The 16,002-nt window shown below is 39.3% G+C and overlaps 1 protein-coding gene and 1 long non-coding RNA gene across 5 annotated transcripts in view; both read right to left on the bottom strand.

The window, feature by feature from the left end:
• The window catches only part of mogat3a (monoacylglycerol O-acyltransferase 3a), a 52,171-nt gene extending 36,414 nt beyond the window's left edge, over positions 1 to 15,757 (bottom strand). The window contains exon 1 of one of the 2 annotated variants that reach the window (XM_078936930.1): positions 15,395 to 15,757. In XM_078936930.1, the coding sequence (XP_078793056.1) occupies positions 15,395 to 15,488 (94 nt within the window). In that variant the 5' untranslated portion in view covers positions 15,489 to 15,757. The remainder of the gene's footprint in view (positions 1 to 15,394) is intronic. The other variant, XM_078936928.1, reaches the window with a different exon arrangement.
• On the bottom strand, positions 656 to 9,515 carry LOC144987478 (uncharacterized). Of its 3 annotated transcripts, none has more exons than XR_013651368.1 (4): positions 7,983 to 9,515; positions 1,675 to 7,892; positions 1,341 to 1,400; positions 656 to 1,250 (listed from the first exon to the last, which is right to left on the bottom strand). It is a non-coding gene; the product is annotated as an uncharacterized LOC144987478 (long non-coding RNA). The 3 variants fall into 3 exon arrangements; XR_013651369.1 differs by having other exon boundaries at positions 1,341 to 7,892; positions 7,983 to 8,042; positions 8,317 to 9,515; XR_013651367.1 differs by having other exon boundaries at positions 1,341 to 7,892.
• Positions 15,758 to 16,002: the final 245 nt, after the last annotated feature.

Raw genomic sequence — 16,002 nt, 5'->3', positions numbered from 1 at the left:
CACTTCACATCCCTTCCTGTGGAGTCTGCAACATGTCATTGCAGAAAGAAGTTCTTTTGCTGAGATTACTTCCCATCAGATGCTAGACTCTACATTAGACACTGGAAACTTGTTCTTGTTATTATTTTTAAGCACATTTATTTATTTATCTGTCGTTTTTAATGGAGCTATGGTAACAAAGTAATTTAACTGTTTTGTCGTTTTTTCTTATTTATATGTGCGATAGTACATATCTGAGAATACCTGCAGATAACTGACATACCTTTTCCTTTTAATTTGAATTTATTTCTGATTCATTTTCTGAACCCATTTTGTCCCTTTTGGGATCACGGGGCTGCTGGAGCCTATCCCGGCCTCTTATTTCTTCTGTGAAATTTAAAGAAATATGTATAACTAAACACATTTTTTCTCATTTTATTATTTACTTTTAATTTTCAGTATTTCCATAACAGATGCATCAAATAATAGTAACCTAAGATCAAAAGTATTAAATAAACTGAATTTCCATTATATGATTTATTTGTTTCCTTTTGAAATATTCAGCCACTTGCATTACATGTGTTTGTTCTGACCTTGTAAATAATGTTGGCAACTCCTGTTTAACTCACACGTGGTAAAAAAGGTGTTATGGTTCCTATAAATTCATACAAAAACATTTCAGAAGAAAGACCTTTATTCATACATTTTTATAGAAACATTACAGTTTATAATTTATTACATAGCAACAATTTTTCATTAAGTTATGCATATTATAATAGGAAAAGTGTTAAATAAATTTGCTTTTTCTCTTCCCATTTCAAGCATTAACTGTTTAGTTTGTATAATGAAAAGTAAGATACAAGGATGTATACTTAGATTGTGACTTATTTTTGTTTCTTTATATATGTGCTGTTCCTGTGTTGAAGGAAGTATGTTCCAATTGACCATGATTGAAACAATAAACTCAAATTAATGTTGTTTCTAATAACTGCTTCCAACTTAGAATGGTCTTATTTTCAAAATAAACTTCTCTCAGCTGCACAATGACGTACTGGTCAGCAGGCGTGCCTCATAGCAAGAGGGCTTCAAATCCCAAAAGCGTCCTGTGTGGAGTTAGCATGTTCTCCTGCATACATGACCTTCTGGCAGCTTCTTCCATCAGTCCAAAAAGCATTATAGTTGATTAATGTAAAGTGTGTGAATGGTGATTGTGTGTGTTGTGTCTGTCCCAGAGCTGCATCATCCTCCAAAGCGATGACATCACGGTCAATCTGCACAAAAGAAAAATTAATTAATAATAATAATTTTAAAAAAAAGTATGAGTTTTACTTGATGTCACAGTAAAAATATAAGAAAATAACCATCTTCTTTTTCTCCAAATTAAGTCTTGGCATGTGGAGTTCCATCTTTCTGCATGTCGGCTAATAAGACGATAAAAAAGATATAAAATGACGTGGAGGGAGGCATGAGAGCTAAATATTGTAATAAAGTCAAAATGTAAAAAAGTCAAAAAGGTAGGTGAATGCAAACAACTGCAGTGTGCAGAAATGCACAACTTGAAACTCCGTCCATGAGACTGTCACAGATGTCGATAACAGCATACGTAGTTTTAAAAGACGTTTTACAGTTACAAAATGCTAGCATAGTCTGTCGCCGTTTCATTAAACAATTCTAAATTAATCTCTTTTTACTCACCTTCTGTTAACACACTGGCCTCCTGGTAAACTTCAGCACGCAACGAGAAACTTAAAGAGGACATTTTCGTTAGTTCCACTCAGCATGTCTGACTCCACAGTGCTGCTAAACCTAACTGAAGGAAGTAGCTCACAGGCCTCCGTAGTTCTGAGATTAAAGTCAGAATTCTGAGATTAAAGTCAGAATTCTTAGATTAAAGTCAGAATTCTGAGTTTAAAGTCAGAATTCTGAGATTAAAGTCAGAATTCTGAGTTTAAAGTCAGAATTCTGAGATTAAAGTCAGAATTCTGAGTTTAAAGTCAGAATTCTGAGATTAAAGTCAGAATTCTGAGTTTAAAGTCAGAATTCTGAGATTAAAGTCAGAATTTTCTATGCGCTTTTTTTTTCTTTGTCCATGGCCCTAATCCTCTTTGGTACTATTGTCTGTTCTGTATCACAGAGTTTGTAACAGCCTGAAACCTTTGAATCCCCGTCCCTGCAGCTGCTGCTGTCTACTGACACACGCGTGTGCGTGTGTGAGAAGGAAAGGGGAGGGGTGGTGTGGGCTCTGACTGCCAGGTGAAACGGGGCACACGGAGGGGCGCTGCCTGTTGCCCAACACCAGGATCACCGCTGCCTTTAAATTCCTCAGCTCATGCTAATAATGTCATTCTTTATGAACCATTGTAGACATTTCGATGACGTCTTTATTTTCCAATAATGTTTTCTGTCTGCCTGTGGTTTAGTTGGTGTCAGACAGACATAAAGACAGCAGGTAATGCAGGAAAACAGCTGCACTTTATGAGATCAGACATAAACAATCCATCATTTAGAAAAAAATCAGAACAATGTTTTTTATCTATTTCTTCAGACTAAAAACGTTAAATATATTGGTGCTGCTGTGTTCATGTTTCAGATCTATTTAGATTTAATATTATTTATTGATTGAATTATTTTTTTCAGCATCAAATGGTTCAGTTGGTCAAAATGTTTCTAGTTTAAATAAGGAATGACAGATTATTTTATTTCAGGGACTTTCAGCTTCTTTTCTGTTTTAGACTAGAACAGTTTCTGTGGTTAAATAAAGTTAATATTTGTTGAAAGTGGATTTATTTTGATGTTATCTATTGTTAATGTTAAAAGATACAATTTTAGGTATACTTACACAATTTGTATAGATACTAACCTAATATATTGTCACCTCACGAGTGTGTGTGTGGGGTGGGGGGGTTATGGTGGGGGGTTAGGGGGGCGCAAAACTTTTTTTTTTCCTGGGGGGGCCTGGCAAAAAATAATTGAGAAGAACTGGATTAAACCCACTCACCTCATCTCCTTCAGAAACATTAAGAATGTAAATGTGGAGATGTTTTCCTCTCACTTAGAACGCATTCCCCTCTCCAACTCTTCCAACTCTGATGAACTGGTTACTTTTTATAATAACAGCCTTTTAGATGCTCTTAACAATGTTGCTCCTGTCAAAGGTCTGTCTCCTTTACTAAATCTTCTCCTTGGTTCACTCCAGACCTCCACAAAATGAAAGCCAAATGTTAGTTAGAACGGCTTTGCAGAAGAACTGGCTCTCCCATTCAAAGGAAATTTACAAAGATCCTATTCTACAATCAAGGACTTGGTTTTTTACAATGTAGTTACTTTACCCTTACCAACAGGTTAGCATTGTCTCATGTGATGAGGTCAGAAGACCAAGTGTGTTCATGTACACTGTACGGGAAGGTAATACGTGTACATACCCAGCATTTACTACTGAAAGTACCATGTAATAGAGTGGAAATAGGGCTGACTTTCTTTTACAGTTACAGTTTCAGTGTACTTAAGGGGTAAGTACCAAGTACTATTCAAGTGAACATACCCGGTATTTAGTAATGAAAGTACCATGTAGTTGAGTGGAAATAGGGCTGACTTTCTTTTACAGTTACAGTTTCAGTGTACTTAAGGGGTAGTTTCTGTGGTAAATTGGTGGTAAATACCATGAAACATGCAGGGAGTGCAGACCTAAAGGTCAAGGTACTTTATTTGTATTACCTTGTTCTTACATGTGGTAAGTACCATAAAAGACACCTTTGCACAACATGTAAATACCCAGTAAGAATATTATAAATACCCAGTATGTACCACATAGGTATGAACATAATAGTACCATATAAATATACAGTAAGTACCATGTAAGTACAGAGTAGACACAAAAAGTACCATGTAAGTACCCAGTAAAGTCCCATAGAAAGTACCATGTAAACACACTTTAAGTACCCGGTAAATTCCATAAAAAGTACCATGTAAGTACCCTGAAAGTACCCAGTAGTTACACTATAAGTACCATGTAAATACCACTTAAGTACACTGTAAGTACTGTACTGTAAAAGAAAGCATTACCGGAACTTTTAAGAGATGTGGGGCCCTTTTCTGGAGACATTTCAGAAGATTTGGGAACGAGCCAAACCAGGGTGCATTACCGTGTCCAACATAGACCGGCTTCAAACTGCCAGTGTGCAGCCAGAAAGAGCTGGCAGTGTCAGAATGGGAGGGCGAGGGTAAGGGTTGTTTCATGTTTTTGTTTTGGTGCTGTTGGCTGTATTTTTAATTTTCTTACATTTTTATTCCTATTTTTTATTTTTATTAGTTTTAGTTCTGTCAAGTCCTGCTGTTTGCTATTGTGACTTTGCACTATGTGTGTCTTTATGTCCAAGGAAAGTCAAATAAAAAGATTTTGAACACAAAAAGAGACAACCTAAGCTCCAGATGTGGAGATTTTCTTCCTTATCTTCAGAAAGGTGTGAGTGTTCAGTGTCAGACTGACTGACTGGATCTTCCTGCAAATTTGCTATATTTCTCTACTCTGGCCCAAAGTCAGTCACTCAAACAGAACCTAGACCAGAATGAACACAAATTTTCAGTGGTTGGAACACCACACACAACTAGTAACACGTGGATCTGATTCAACAAGGTGTTAAAGGCTAAATTTCATTCATTTTCTATTCCGTTTTTTCCCTTTCGGGGTCACGGGGCTGCTGGAGCCTATCCCGGGCACTTGTGAGTGAAGGCAGGGGACAACCTGGACAGGTTGCCAGTCTGTCTCAGGGTAGAATGTCCTCAATCACACACCCATTCACTCTCTCACTCACACCTAGGGACGATTTAGATTGACCAATGAACCTATGAAGCATGCTTTTGAACAGCGGGAGGAAGCCGGAGAACCCGGAGAGAACCCACGCATACACAGGGAGAACATGCTAACTCCACACAGAAAGGTCCCCATTGATGTTCTAGTTCAGGCCCCCCAGAAAAATATCTGGTCCACTATTGGGTTCCTATTGTACGGAAGAGGATTAGGGCCATGGAGAAATAAAAAAAAAGGTCATAGACAATTCTGACTTTAAAGTCAAAATTCTGACTTTAATCTCAGAATTCTGACTTTAATCTCAGAATTCTGACTTTAAAGTCAAAATTCTGACTTTAATCTCAGAATTCTGACTTTAATCTCAGAATTCTGACTTTATTCTCAGAATTCTGACTTTAAACTCAGAATTCTGACTTTAATCTCAGAATTCTTACTTTAATCTAAGAATTTTGACTTTATTCTCAGAATTCTGACTTTAATCTCAGAATTCTGACTTTATTCTCAGAATTCTGACTTTAAACTCAGAATTCTGACTTTAATCTCAGAATTCTGACTTTAATCTCAGAATTCTGACTTTATTCTCAGAATTCTGACTTTAATCTCAGAATTCTGACTTTATTCTCAGAATTCTGACTTTAAAGTCAGAATAGTGCGCTACAGTCGCATGTGAGCCACATTCTTCAGCACTGCAGAGTCCAAGGAGCTGCCGGAGTACCAACAAAATTGACGTCTGTACGTGTCTTTTTGCACGCTGAGGGTTGACCAGAGGAGGTCATTTCGCTAATGGAAGAACAGAGGGTAAGTAAAAAGAAATCGTTTTAAACTGAATCTTGTATGAACGGGCAGCAGGCTATGCTAGCATTTTGCATCGGTCATGCAGGGCTTTACATACCTGGTGCAAAAAATGCTTTGTGATAGCACCCATTGTCGTGCCCGTTTATATCAACAACTACCTTATAATTTCGTTTTTTATACCCTTCAGAAAATACTCTCTGCGTATGTCTAACAGATTGTCGTGTTTTACTATGCAGCATGCCCACTGATCTTTTAGTTTACATGTCCAACACAATAACTTTAACGTTCGGTTTTCAGCCTTCTCTTCACGTGACAGACACGTTCTCTCGTTTTATTATCTCATTGTTAAACAAACACTCTGCAAACGACGGTCCCCCGTCACAGAATCATACCCTTTCATAACACTTAATACAATATTATAGTTTTTGTTATTCTGTATCTGCACAAGTTTAAATAAAGTTCAGGTGGTGGAAGTCACGTGACACCTCAGAGTAGCGTTGCGTATCCACGGCAACCGCCGTTTCTTCTTCGTTGAACCGTAGCAATGTGTTTACTATTTAGCACATTAGCACCCACATTAAGCTATCGGCACCGCTGCAAACTTCACAGGGTACAGTTTACTATTTTTTTTACAGGGCGGGCTTTTTTTATTTTATTTTTATTGGGCGGGGGGTTTTTAAACACCGGGAAGCTTGATCGTTACGTCATTATGTACGTAGTTCTGCAGAATCTGATGATTGACTCTTCTGTAGTCTACTATTTTCTCTCAGCTGCATTTTCATAGTCCGTTCGGATTCATCTGATTAACCACATTTGTCCAGTTTTAGTGGCCATATAAATGGCCAACAAGTACATTTATGTCAAATGTTTGCACACAGCAAGAAAAAAAAAAGCTCCATTTATCACTTTTTTATTTATGCTTCTGAAAATACTACTGGACTTGTTTTTTTTCCTATATGTTCCCTGTGACATCAAATAAAACTCATTTCTTTTATAACTAATATGTTTTTCTTTTGTGCAGAATGACAGTGATGTCATTGCTGTGGAGGATCCCGAAATGACACTTCACATCCCTTCCTGTGGAGTCTGCAACATGTCATTGCAGAAAGAAGTTCTTTTGCTGAGATTACTTCCCATCAGATGCTAGACTCTACATTAGACACTGGAAACTTGTTCTTGTTATTATTTTTAAGCACATTTATTTATTTATCTGTCGTTTTTAATGGAGCTATGGTAACAAAGTAATTTAACTGTTTTGTCGTTTTTTCTTATTTATATGTGCGATAGTACATATCTGAGAATACCTGCAGATAACTGACATACCTTTTCCTTTTAATTTGAATTTATTTCTGATTCATTTTCTGAACCCATTTTGTCCCTTTTGGGATCACGGGGCTGCTGGAGCCTATCCCGGCCTCTTATTTCTTCTGTGAAATTTAAAGAAATATGTATAACTAAACACATTTTTTCTCATTTTATTATTTACTTTTAATTTTCAGTATTTCCATAACAGATGCATCAAATAATAGTAACCTAAGATCAAAAGTATTAAATCAACTGTATTTCCATTATATGATTTATTTGTTTCCTTTTGAAATATTCAGCCACTTGCATTACATGTGTTTGTTCTGACCTTGTAAATAATGTTGGCAACTCCTGTTTAACTCACACGTGGTAAAAAAGGTGTTATGGTTCCTATAAATTCATACAAAAACATTTCAGAAGAAAGACCTTTATTCATACATTTTTATAGAAACATTACAGTTTATAATTTATTACATAGCAACAATTTTTCATTAAGTTATGCATATTATAATAGGAAAAGTGTTAAATAAATTTGCTTTTTCTCTTCCCATTTCAAGCATTAACTGTTTAGTTTGTATAATGAAAAGTAAGATACAAGGATGTATACTTAGATTGTGACTTATTTTTGTTTCTTTATATATGTGCTGTTCCTGTGTTGAAGGAAGTATGTTCCAATTGACCATGATTGAAACAATAAACTCAAATTAATGTTGTTTCTAATAACTGCTTCCAACTTAGAATGGTCTTATTTTCAAAATAAACTTCTCTCAGCTGCACAATGACGTACTGGTCAGCAGGCGTGCCTCATAGCAAGAGGGCTTCAAATCCCAAAAGCGTCCTGTGTGGAGTTAGCATGTTCTCCTGCATACATGACCTTCTGGCAGCTTCTTCCATCAGTCCAAAAAGCATTATAGTTGATTAATGTAAAGTGTGTGAATGGTGATTGTGTGTGTTGTGTCTGTCCCAGAGCTGCATCATCCTCCAAAGCGATGACATCACGGTCAATCTGCACAAAAGAAAAATTAATTAATAATAATAATTTTAAAAAAAAGTATGAGTTTTACTTGATGTCACAGTAAAAATATAAGAAAATAACCATCTTCTTTTTCTCCAAATTAAGTCTTGGCATGTGGAGTTCCATCTTTCTGCATGTCGGCTAATAAGACGATAAAAAAGATATAAAATGACGTGGAGGGAGGCATGAGAGCTAAATATTGTAATAAAGTCAAAATGTAAAAAAGTCAAAAAGGTAGGTGAATGCAAACAACTGCAGTGTGCAGAAATGCACAACTTGAAACTCCGTCCATGAGACTGTCACAGATGTCGATAACAGCATACGTAGTTTTAAAAGACGTTTTACAGTTACAAAATGCTAGCATAGTCTGTCGCCGTTTCATTAAACAATTCTAAATTAATCTCTTTTTACTCACCTTCTGTTAACACACTGGCCTCCTGGTAAACTTCAGCACGCAACGAGAAACTTAAAGAGGACATTTTCGTTAGTTCCACTCAGCATGTCTGACTCCACAGTGCTGCTAAACCTAACTGAAGGAAGTAGCTCACAGGCCTCCGTAGTTCTGAGATTAAAGTCAGAATTCTGAGATTAAAGTCAGAATTCTTAGATTAAAGTCAGAATTCTGAGTTTAAAGTCAGAATTCTGAGATTAAAGTCAGAATTCTGAGTTTAAAGTCAGAATTCTGAGATTAAAGTCAGAATTCTGAGTTTAAAGTCAGAATTCTGAGATTAAAGTCAGAATTCTGAGTTTAAAGTCAGAATTCTGAGTTTAAAGTCAGAATTCTGAGATTAAAGTCAGAATTTTCTATGCGCTTTTTTTTTCTTTGTCCATGGCCCTAATCCTCTTTGGTACTATTGTCTGTTCTGTATCACAGAGTTTGTAACAGCCTGAAACCTTTGAATCCCCGTCCCTGCAGCTGCTGCTGTCTACTGACACACGCGTGTGCGTGTGTGAGAAGGAAAGGGGAGGGGTGGTGTGGGCTCTGACTGCCAGGTGAAACGGGGCACACGGAGGGGCGCTGCCTGTTGCCCAACACCAGGATCACCGCTGCCTTTAAATTCCTCAGCTCATGCTAATAATGTCATTCTTTATGAACCATTGTAGACATTTCGATGACGTCTTTATTTTCCAATAATGTTTTCTGTCTGCCTGTGGTTTAGTTGGTGTCAGACAGACATAAAGACAGCAGGTAATGCAGGAAAACAGCTGCACTTTATGAGATCAGACATAAACAATCCATCATTTAGAAAAAAATCAGAACAATGTTTTTTATCTATTTCTTCAGACTAAAAACGTTAAATATATTGGTGCTGCTGTGTTCATGTTTCAGATCAATTTAGATTTAATATTATTTATTGATTGAATTATTTTTTTCAGCATCAAATGGTTCAGTTGGTCAAAATGTTTCTAGTTTAAATAAGGAATGACAGATTATTTTATTTCAGGGACTTTCAGCTTCTTTTCTGTTTTAGACTAGAACAGTTTCTGTGGTTAAATAAAGTTAATATTTGTTGAAAGTGGATTTATTTTGATGTTATCTATTGTTAATGTTAAAAGATACAATTTTAGGTATACTTACACAATTTGTATAGATACTAACTTAATATATTGTCACCTCACGAGTGTGTGTGTGGGGTGGGGGGGTTATGGTGGGGGGTTAGGGGGGGGCGCAAAACTTTTTTTTTTCCTGGGGGGGCCTGGCAAAAAATAATTGAGAAGAACTGGATTAAACCCACTCACCTCATCTCCTTCAGAAACATTAAGAATGTAAATGTGGATATTTTTTCCTCTCACTTAGAACGCATTCCCCTCTCCAATTCTTCCAACTCTGATGAACTGGTTACTTTTTATAATAACAGCCTTTTAGATGCTCTTAACAATGTTGCTCCTGTCAAAGGTCTGTCTCCTTTACTAAGTCTTCTTGGTTCACTCCAGACCTCCACAAAATGAAAGCCAAATGTTAGAACGGCTTTGCAGGAGCACTGGCTCTCCCATTCAAAGGAAATTTACAAAGATCATATTCTACAATCAAGGACTTGGTTTCTAACACTAAAAATAATTACTTCACTGAACTTAATGAGGCAAATAAGGGAAATTCTAAAATTGTTTTTCCCCGATGAATAACATCTTTCAACCCAGTGACAGTTTTCCTCCTCATTTCTATTCAGTTGACAACTGTAATTCTCTTCAGTCATTCTTTGACCAGGAAATTCATGATATTCATCAGCATCTCCACTCCTCCACCTCTACTCCCATCCTTGGACTCTTTTTTTTATGTATTTCTCATATATTTTCTTCCTTTCAGCTCCCCGATCCCAGTGAAATTTCCTGCCTCACTCATAAATCCAAACCATCGACATGTCTGCTTGATCCACTCCCAGCATCCCAGCTTAAATCCGGCCTTCCTTCTCTTCTCCCATTCATCTCTGCTATCATCCACTCCTCATTGACATCCGGTATCGTTCCCTCACTCCTCAGGCCACTGCTGACAAACGCATAATAAAAAAATTCCTTTCATAATCTCCGTTCTATTTCTAACCTCCCCTTCATCTCCAAAATTCTCTAAAAAACAGTCGCCTCCCAACGTTACCATCATCTCAATCAAAATGATCTCTTTGAACGCTTTAAATCTGGTTTTCGTTCCCTTCATAGCACTGAAACTGTCCTAATAAAATCACTAATGACCTTCTCCTAGCAGCTGATTCTGGACTCATCTCCATCCTCATCATCCTTGAGTTGAGCAGTATCTGACACCATATCTCACTCCATCCTCCTCCACAGACTTTTAGCTCTCTGTATCGAGTCCACCCCCCTCCACTGGATTCACTCATATTTCACAAGCTGCACTCAGTTTATCCAACTGAATTCTTTTAAATCTCAACCCTCTCTCATTTTCTCTGGTGTTCCTCAAGGTTCTGTTCTCTGTCCCCTCCTTTTCATAACCTACCTACTACCCCTTGGGAATATATTCCGTAAATTCAACATTGATATTTATTGTTTTGTGGATGACATTAAGCTCTGTCTGTCCAGTAAACACAACTCTTCTCTTCCACCTGTCTGTCTGAAATAAAAACCTGGTTCACCTCATCAACAGTGATAAACTGAAGTACTCCTTGTTGGTTCCAAATCCACCCTTTCCAAAGTTTCCATTGATTCTTCTCCAGTTTTCCCCTCCCCTCAGGTAAAGAGTCTGGGTGTCATCAGTGCATTATCCTTTCAGTCTCACATCAATAACATAACGCGGTCTGCATATGTTCATCTACGCAATATTAATCGTCTCCGCTCCTCCCTCACCGTCCACTCCACTTCTGTTTTAGTTCATAGTCTGGTCACTTGTCGCATTGACTACTGCAGTTTTTCAACCTTTTTTGAGCCACCGCACACTTTAACCCTGACAAAAATCCCGCGGCACACCAGCATCCAAAAAAAGAAGCAGAAATTCATGGTCTGGTTCATGGCCCCCCCCCCGCGCAATCTCACGTGGATTTTTGTGATAATTGTTGCAGAAAAAGCAGGAAGTTGCGGCTGTTTTTTTCTAAGAGATGAACCACCAGCTAAAGACGAGCTTTAGCTATTTTTGTAAGAACTGAGCGACTTTATCAGCAGAATTAAGAACAAAGAAGTGAAGACTTTAAGCACTTCTGATTGGTCAGACTGATGACGTGTGATTAAGTCTTCAAGAATGATTGGCGGAGATGGTTAAAGGGGCGGGACTTTTCCTTACACAGTTATAGCTGCAGCTAAATCACGGTACCGTCATTCTTATCAAAATGTCTTTAATAGAATTAAATAAACACAAAGAAAAAGTATTTTATGACATTTTATATACCTAACTACTCAGTGTTTTATCAGGGCCTGTTTGGATGAACAAAGAGCTGAGATCCTAGAGATGGAAAATGTTTTTAGATCAGTTAATGAGGGCAATTTCTCACGGCACACTTGACCATCTCCCACGGCACACTGGTTGAAAAACACTGGACTACTGCAATGCACTTCTCTCTGGTCTTCCTAAGAAAACTCTGAATAAACTTCAGTTGGTCCAGCATTCAGCTGCTGCATCATCACCAGAACTCCTTCCTTCCATCACCTGAGAAGACCAAGATGGCAGCATGTCTGTTAAGTGTCTGCCTGTGAAAAGGGCTCTGTCTGACTTCTCCATGTCAAAGCGTGATTAGACCGCCATTCACGCAGCGCTCTTACTGTGACCCCGCCCACCTAAAGCCAACCACTTTTCTGCGTCAGCCTTCATGAACGGGTGATTTAAGTCACCGTGCGCCGTAGGAAGAAGACTGTAGCTTGTCACGCTGAGATGAAAATGTTGCAGTAATGAATATTTTGAAAGTGCTGCAGGTGAGATGACGGGGGTGAAATGCGTGTCTGTGGACGGAAACACAGCACGGCGTGCTGAGAGGGAAAGCGCCAAGCTGACCTATGAGCTGCTGCACACGTGTATGACTGCACAGCTGGTGTTTGTCGTGTTTTTGGCGTCACAGCGGCTGACATTCAGAAAGTTATAAGATCAATTTATTGAGTAAAAACCAATCAAGGTCGGATTAAACTCAGACTTTCTGTTCTGACAAATGTTAATATGATGTTTGAACAAGTTTTGAATAAAACTACAGCTGATCACCACAATTAAATGAGGTGAACAAATGAAGCATAATGCTGTTCAATTGTATGGAAAATGTATTTATTGTAATTAGCAAACTAAGGAAAAAGTTAAAATTGAATTCTAAATGCCATAAAGCAGTGAAGTTCCTCAGGTCCTGCCTCATAATGGAACTAAAGATGAATAAACCAGAATATATTTATTGTTTTCATGTTATGGTTGTAAAGTTCTTAAAATATTGATGGTATTTTGTTCTGATGGATCCTCTTGCTGTTGGCATGAAAAACCCCAAATGCAGGACTTTTGATTTCAACAGTTTCAAGACTATTTCAACTTAGACCGATTTTTTTGTGCAATTTTGTTCTGAAAGAACTTTTTTGAGTTACTGCTAAAATATGTTTAAAAAGTGATTTGACCTGCTGTTTGTTAATAACATTTCATCTCTATTGGAAATGTTTCTATATTTTGTATCAGAGTTCATTCTAGTCGGTGACGTCACAGTTGTTAGAGAACGATTAGAATTGGTCCTTCATGTCATAAAGGTTGCTGCTTCCTGCTGTAGATCCATCTGTTCTGTGGAAAATCATCTTTACTGTAAAGAACAGTTCACATGGCAGACTGGAATAAATCACAATTATTATGCAGTTATTGTTACTTAATTATTATAATTGTTCATTATTATGGGGCAAACTCTGGTCTCACTTCAGGTTTCGTTTTGGACGTAATGATTGACGTCAGAGATCATCGATCCATCCATCAGCAGGTTCTAACCTCTGTACTCAATCTGCTGCTCTGATTGGACAGAACCATGTTCTTCTGCAGGTGTAAACCCCCCCCCCCCCCCCCCCCCCCACACACACACACACACTCCTCCCAGTCTGCTGTCACTATGGAAACAAGCTTCTCAGAGGAACCAGAGCCTCATGACTCAGCAGGGTCTGGTCCCGATGGAGCAGGGACTTGCTAAACTCGGTTCTGATGAAAGTTCTTCATCTGCTGGTTCTGGTTGGGACATCAGTCATGAAACTGGATGAGGAAATGTGTCCTCCTGACCTCAGACGTCTCTGCAGACGACTGCAATATCTCATCTGCAGACGACCTTCACCCCAGTGTTCCAGTTTCTGACACACCTGATCCTGCATTAAGTCTCCTCCCACAGACGGACAGTCCTGACCTCCATGATGGTCCACCTGAAGAGGGTCACTGAGGTCAGAAGCTGGTTAACGGTGATGGAAGAGTTTCATCTTCTAGGTCTTGTGTCAAACTCTAGGACTGGAGGGTCAGGCTTACTGGAGGGTCAGGCTTACTGGAGGGTCAGCGTCTTCCCCGTTTTCTAACTAACCTGACATTAAAGCCCCTTAATCGGATACATGCTGCTAATATGGAGAGGCTAATGCTTCATCATGGGTAACATTGATTACTGTAACGCCCTGCTTGCTGGTCTTCCAAAATCCAACATTAGGAACCTTCAGCTTCTCCAGAACTCTGCTGCACGAGTTCTTACAAAGACCAGGAGGGGGGGTCACATCCCCCCACTTTAAAATCCCTGCATTGGCTCCCCGTATGCTTCAGGATTGATTTTAAGATACTTTCAACTGTTTTTAAATGTCTTAACGGTCTTGCGCCTCCTTATCTATCAGATCTTTTAGTGAAGTATGAACCCTGACGGACCCTGAGATCCTCTGGCTCTAGTCTGTTAACCACTCTGACTGTAAAAACCAAAACCTATGGAGAAGCTGCATTTCAGCACTATGGCCCCCGTTTGTGGAACAGTCTGCCAGAGGACCTGAGGGCCGCAGAGAGCATTAATGCTTTCAAGAAAAGGCCAAAGACCCATCTATTTAACCTGGCTTTTAGCTGATGTGTTACTACTTTTAATTATTTATTTAGTTATTCATTTAGTTTTTTATCCATTCTATCTTGTTTTATTAACTTAAACGTGATTTTTGAAGCATTATTTTAATTTACCTTATTTCAATGTCTTATTGTTTTTATATATTTGTTCACTTTTTGATTCTCATTTTTATTTATTTATTTTCCGGTGCTTCCTCAGTCGGGACCCCCCCTCTGGGTCGGCTGCTGTTCAGCCGCTGGCTCTGGATGGGAACCTGCATCACCACTCAGCTGTGGTGGAGCGGTCCTCACCTGTGATGCTGCATTTGGCTGGTTATGCAGCGGTTCACAGAGAGGGAGGTTCCAGTTATCATCTTGTTTTGGTGCTCAGCCTGTTTCTCATTGTCTGCCCCCATCAGTTAGGGGGGGGGGGGGGGGGGTGAAAGGAGTGGGGGGGCTAGGTACGGGGAGGGGGCCCTATTTTTTAATTTTCTTGCTAGTTTATTTTAATTGTCATGCTTGTTTTTATATTTTGTTGTGTTTTAATGTAAAGTAATGTGTGTTATGTTTTTATATGAGAAGGGCTTTATAAATATAGTTCTATTGATTGATTGATTGATTGATTGATTGATTGATTGATTGATTAACCCACCTGTCCAGGTGATCCTCAGAGAGTAGAAGACGGACTGACAGAAGACAGACAGTCCTGGTGGGACTGTTGGGTCTGGATCAGTCCAGGAATCTGGTCTTCAGATGTAACTGAGGACCTCTGAGGAGAACCTGCTGGACTCAGGACGCTGGATCCAGGTCTGGTCTGGAACAGAATCTGGGTCTGAGGTCCAGCAGACCTGCAGAAGCAGGATTCTCCCACTAATGTTCCCTGAAGCACCGCATGCGCGCGCACGCTAGAATCAGAACTGTGGATTCAGCTGCTCACGTGCACTTCAAGCATCTACTTTGCGCGTGACCCTTTAGTTCGTCCACAGCCGAACCCGAGCCCGGGAGGTTCCGGTGTTCTGACGGGACGCATATCACCGGTTCGGGTTCTTACCGAGAGCCAGAAAGGAGAAGATCCACTGCAGCACAGCGGCGGTCTGCAGCCGCCGGGGAAGAGGCACGCTGAGCGGGGCGAACTCGATCCTCATGCCGCCGTACGGAGCGCCGCTGATGTGATGGCGGGGCTGAATGACTGATTTACCGGCTGTCTGTCTGTCTGACTGGTTTACTGACTAGTTGTTGGCACAGACTCTATCAACGTATTGAACTGACTGACTGTCTGCTCTCACCAAACTGCAGCTCCGCGACAGAAGACAAACTGAGTAAAGTTCAACATTGCTGGAGATACACTGCCTCTGCGCGTGCGCACACCTGCTCTCCAATCACAGAAGGCTCCTGACGTCACCACAACCCAACCTTCTCTCAAACACACACACACACCACAATAGGGGGTTCGGCAAAGGTTTGCGCACCAAACCCTGTCTAAAAACAGCAAGAGAACAAATGAAACACTGACTGACAGCTGGTAATAGAGCTCAATTAAAATAATAATAATACCAAAATAAAGGAACTCTGCATTACTTGATCTGGGAGTTCCTGCTGAGGAAGAACCACTGCTAGCTAGCTAGCTATTGCTAACGCCATGCTAACGACATAAGACCA

The sequence above is a fragment of the Oryzias latipes genome, chromosome 18 (assembly GCF_053564925.1).
Source record: "Oryzias latipes strain Hd-rR chromosome 18, Olatipes_Hd-rR_3.1".
In the NCBI taxonomy this organism is placed as follows: domain Eukaryota; kingdom Metazoa; phylum Chordata; class Actinopteri; order Beloniformes; family Adrianichthyidae; genus Oryzias; species Oryzias latipes.
Note: the sequence above shows the minus strand (reverse complement) of the source record. Positions and strands in the feature narration are given on the sequence as shown.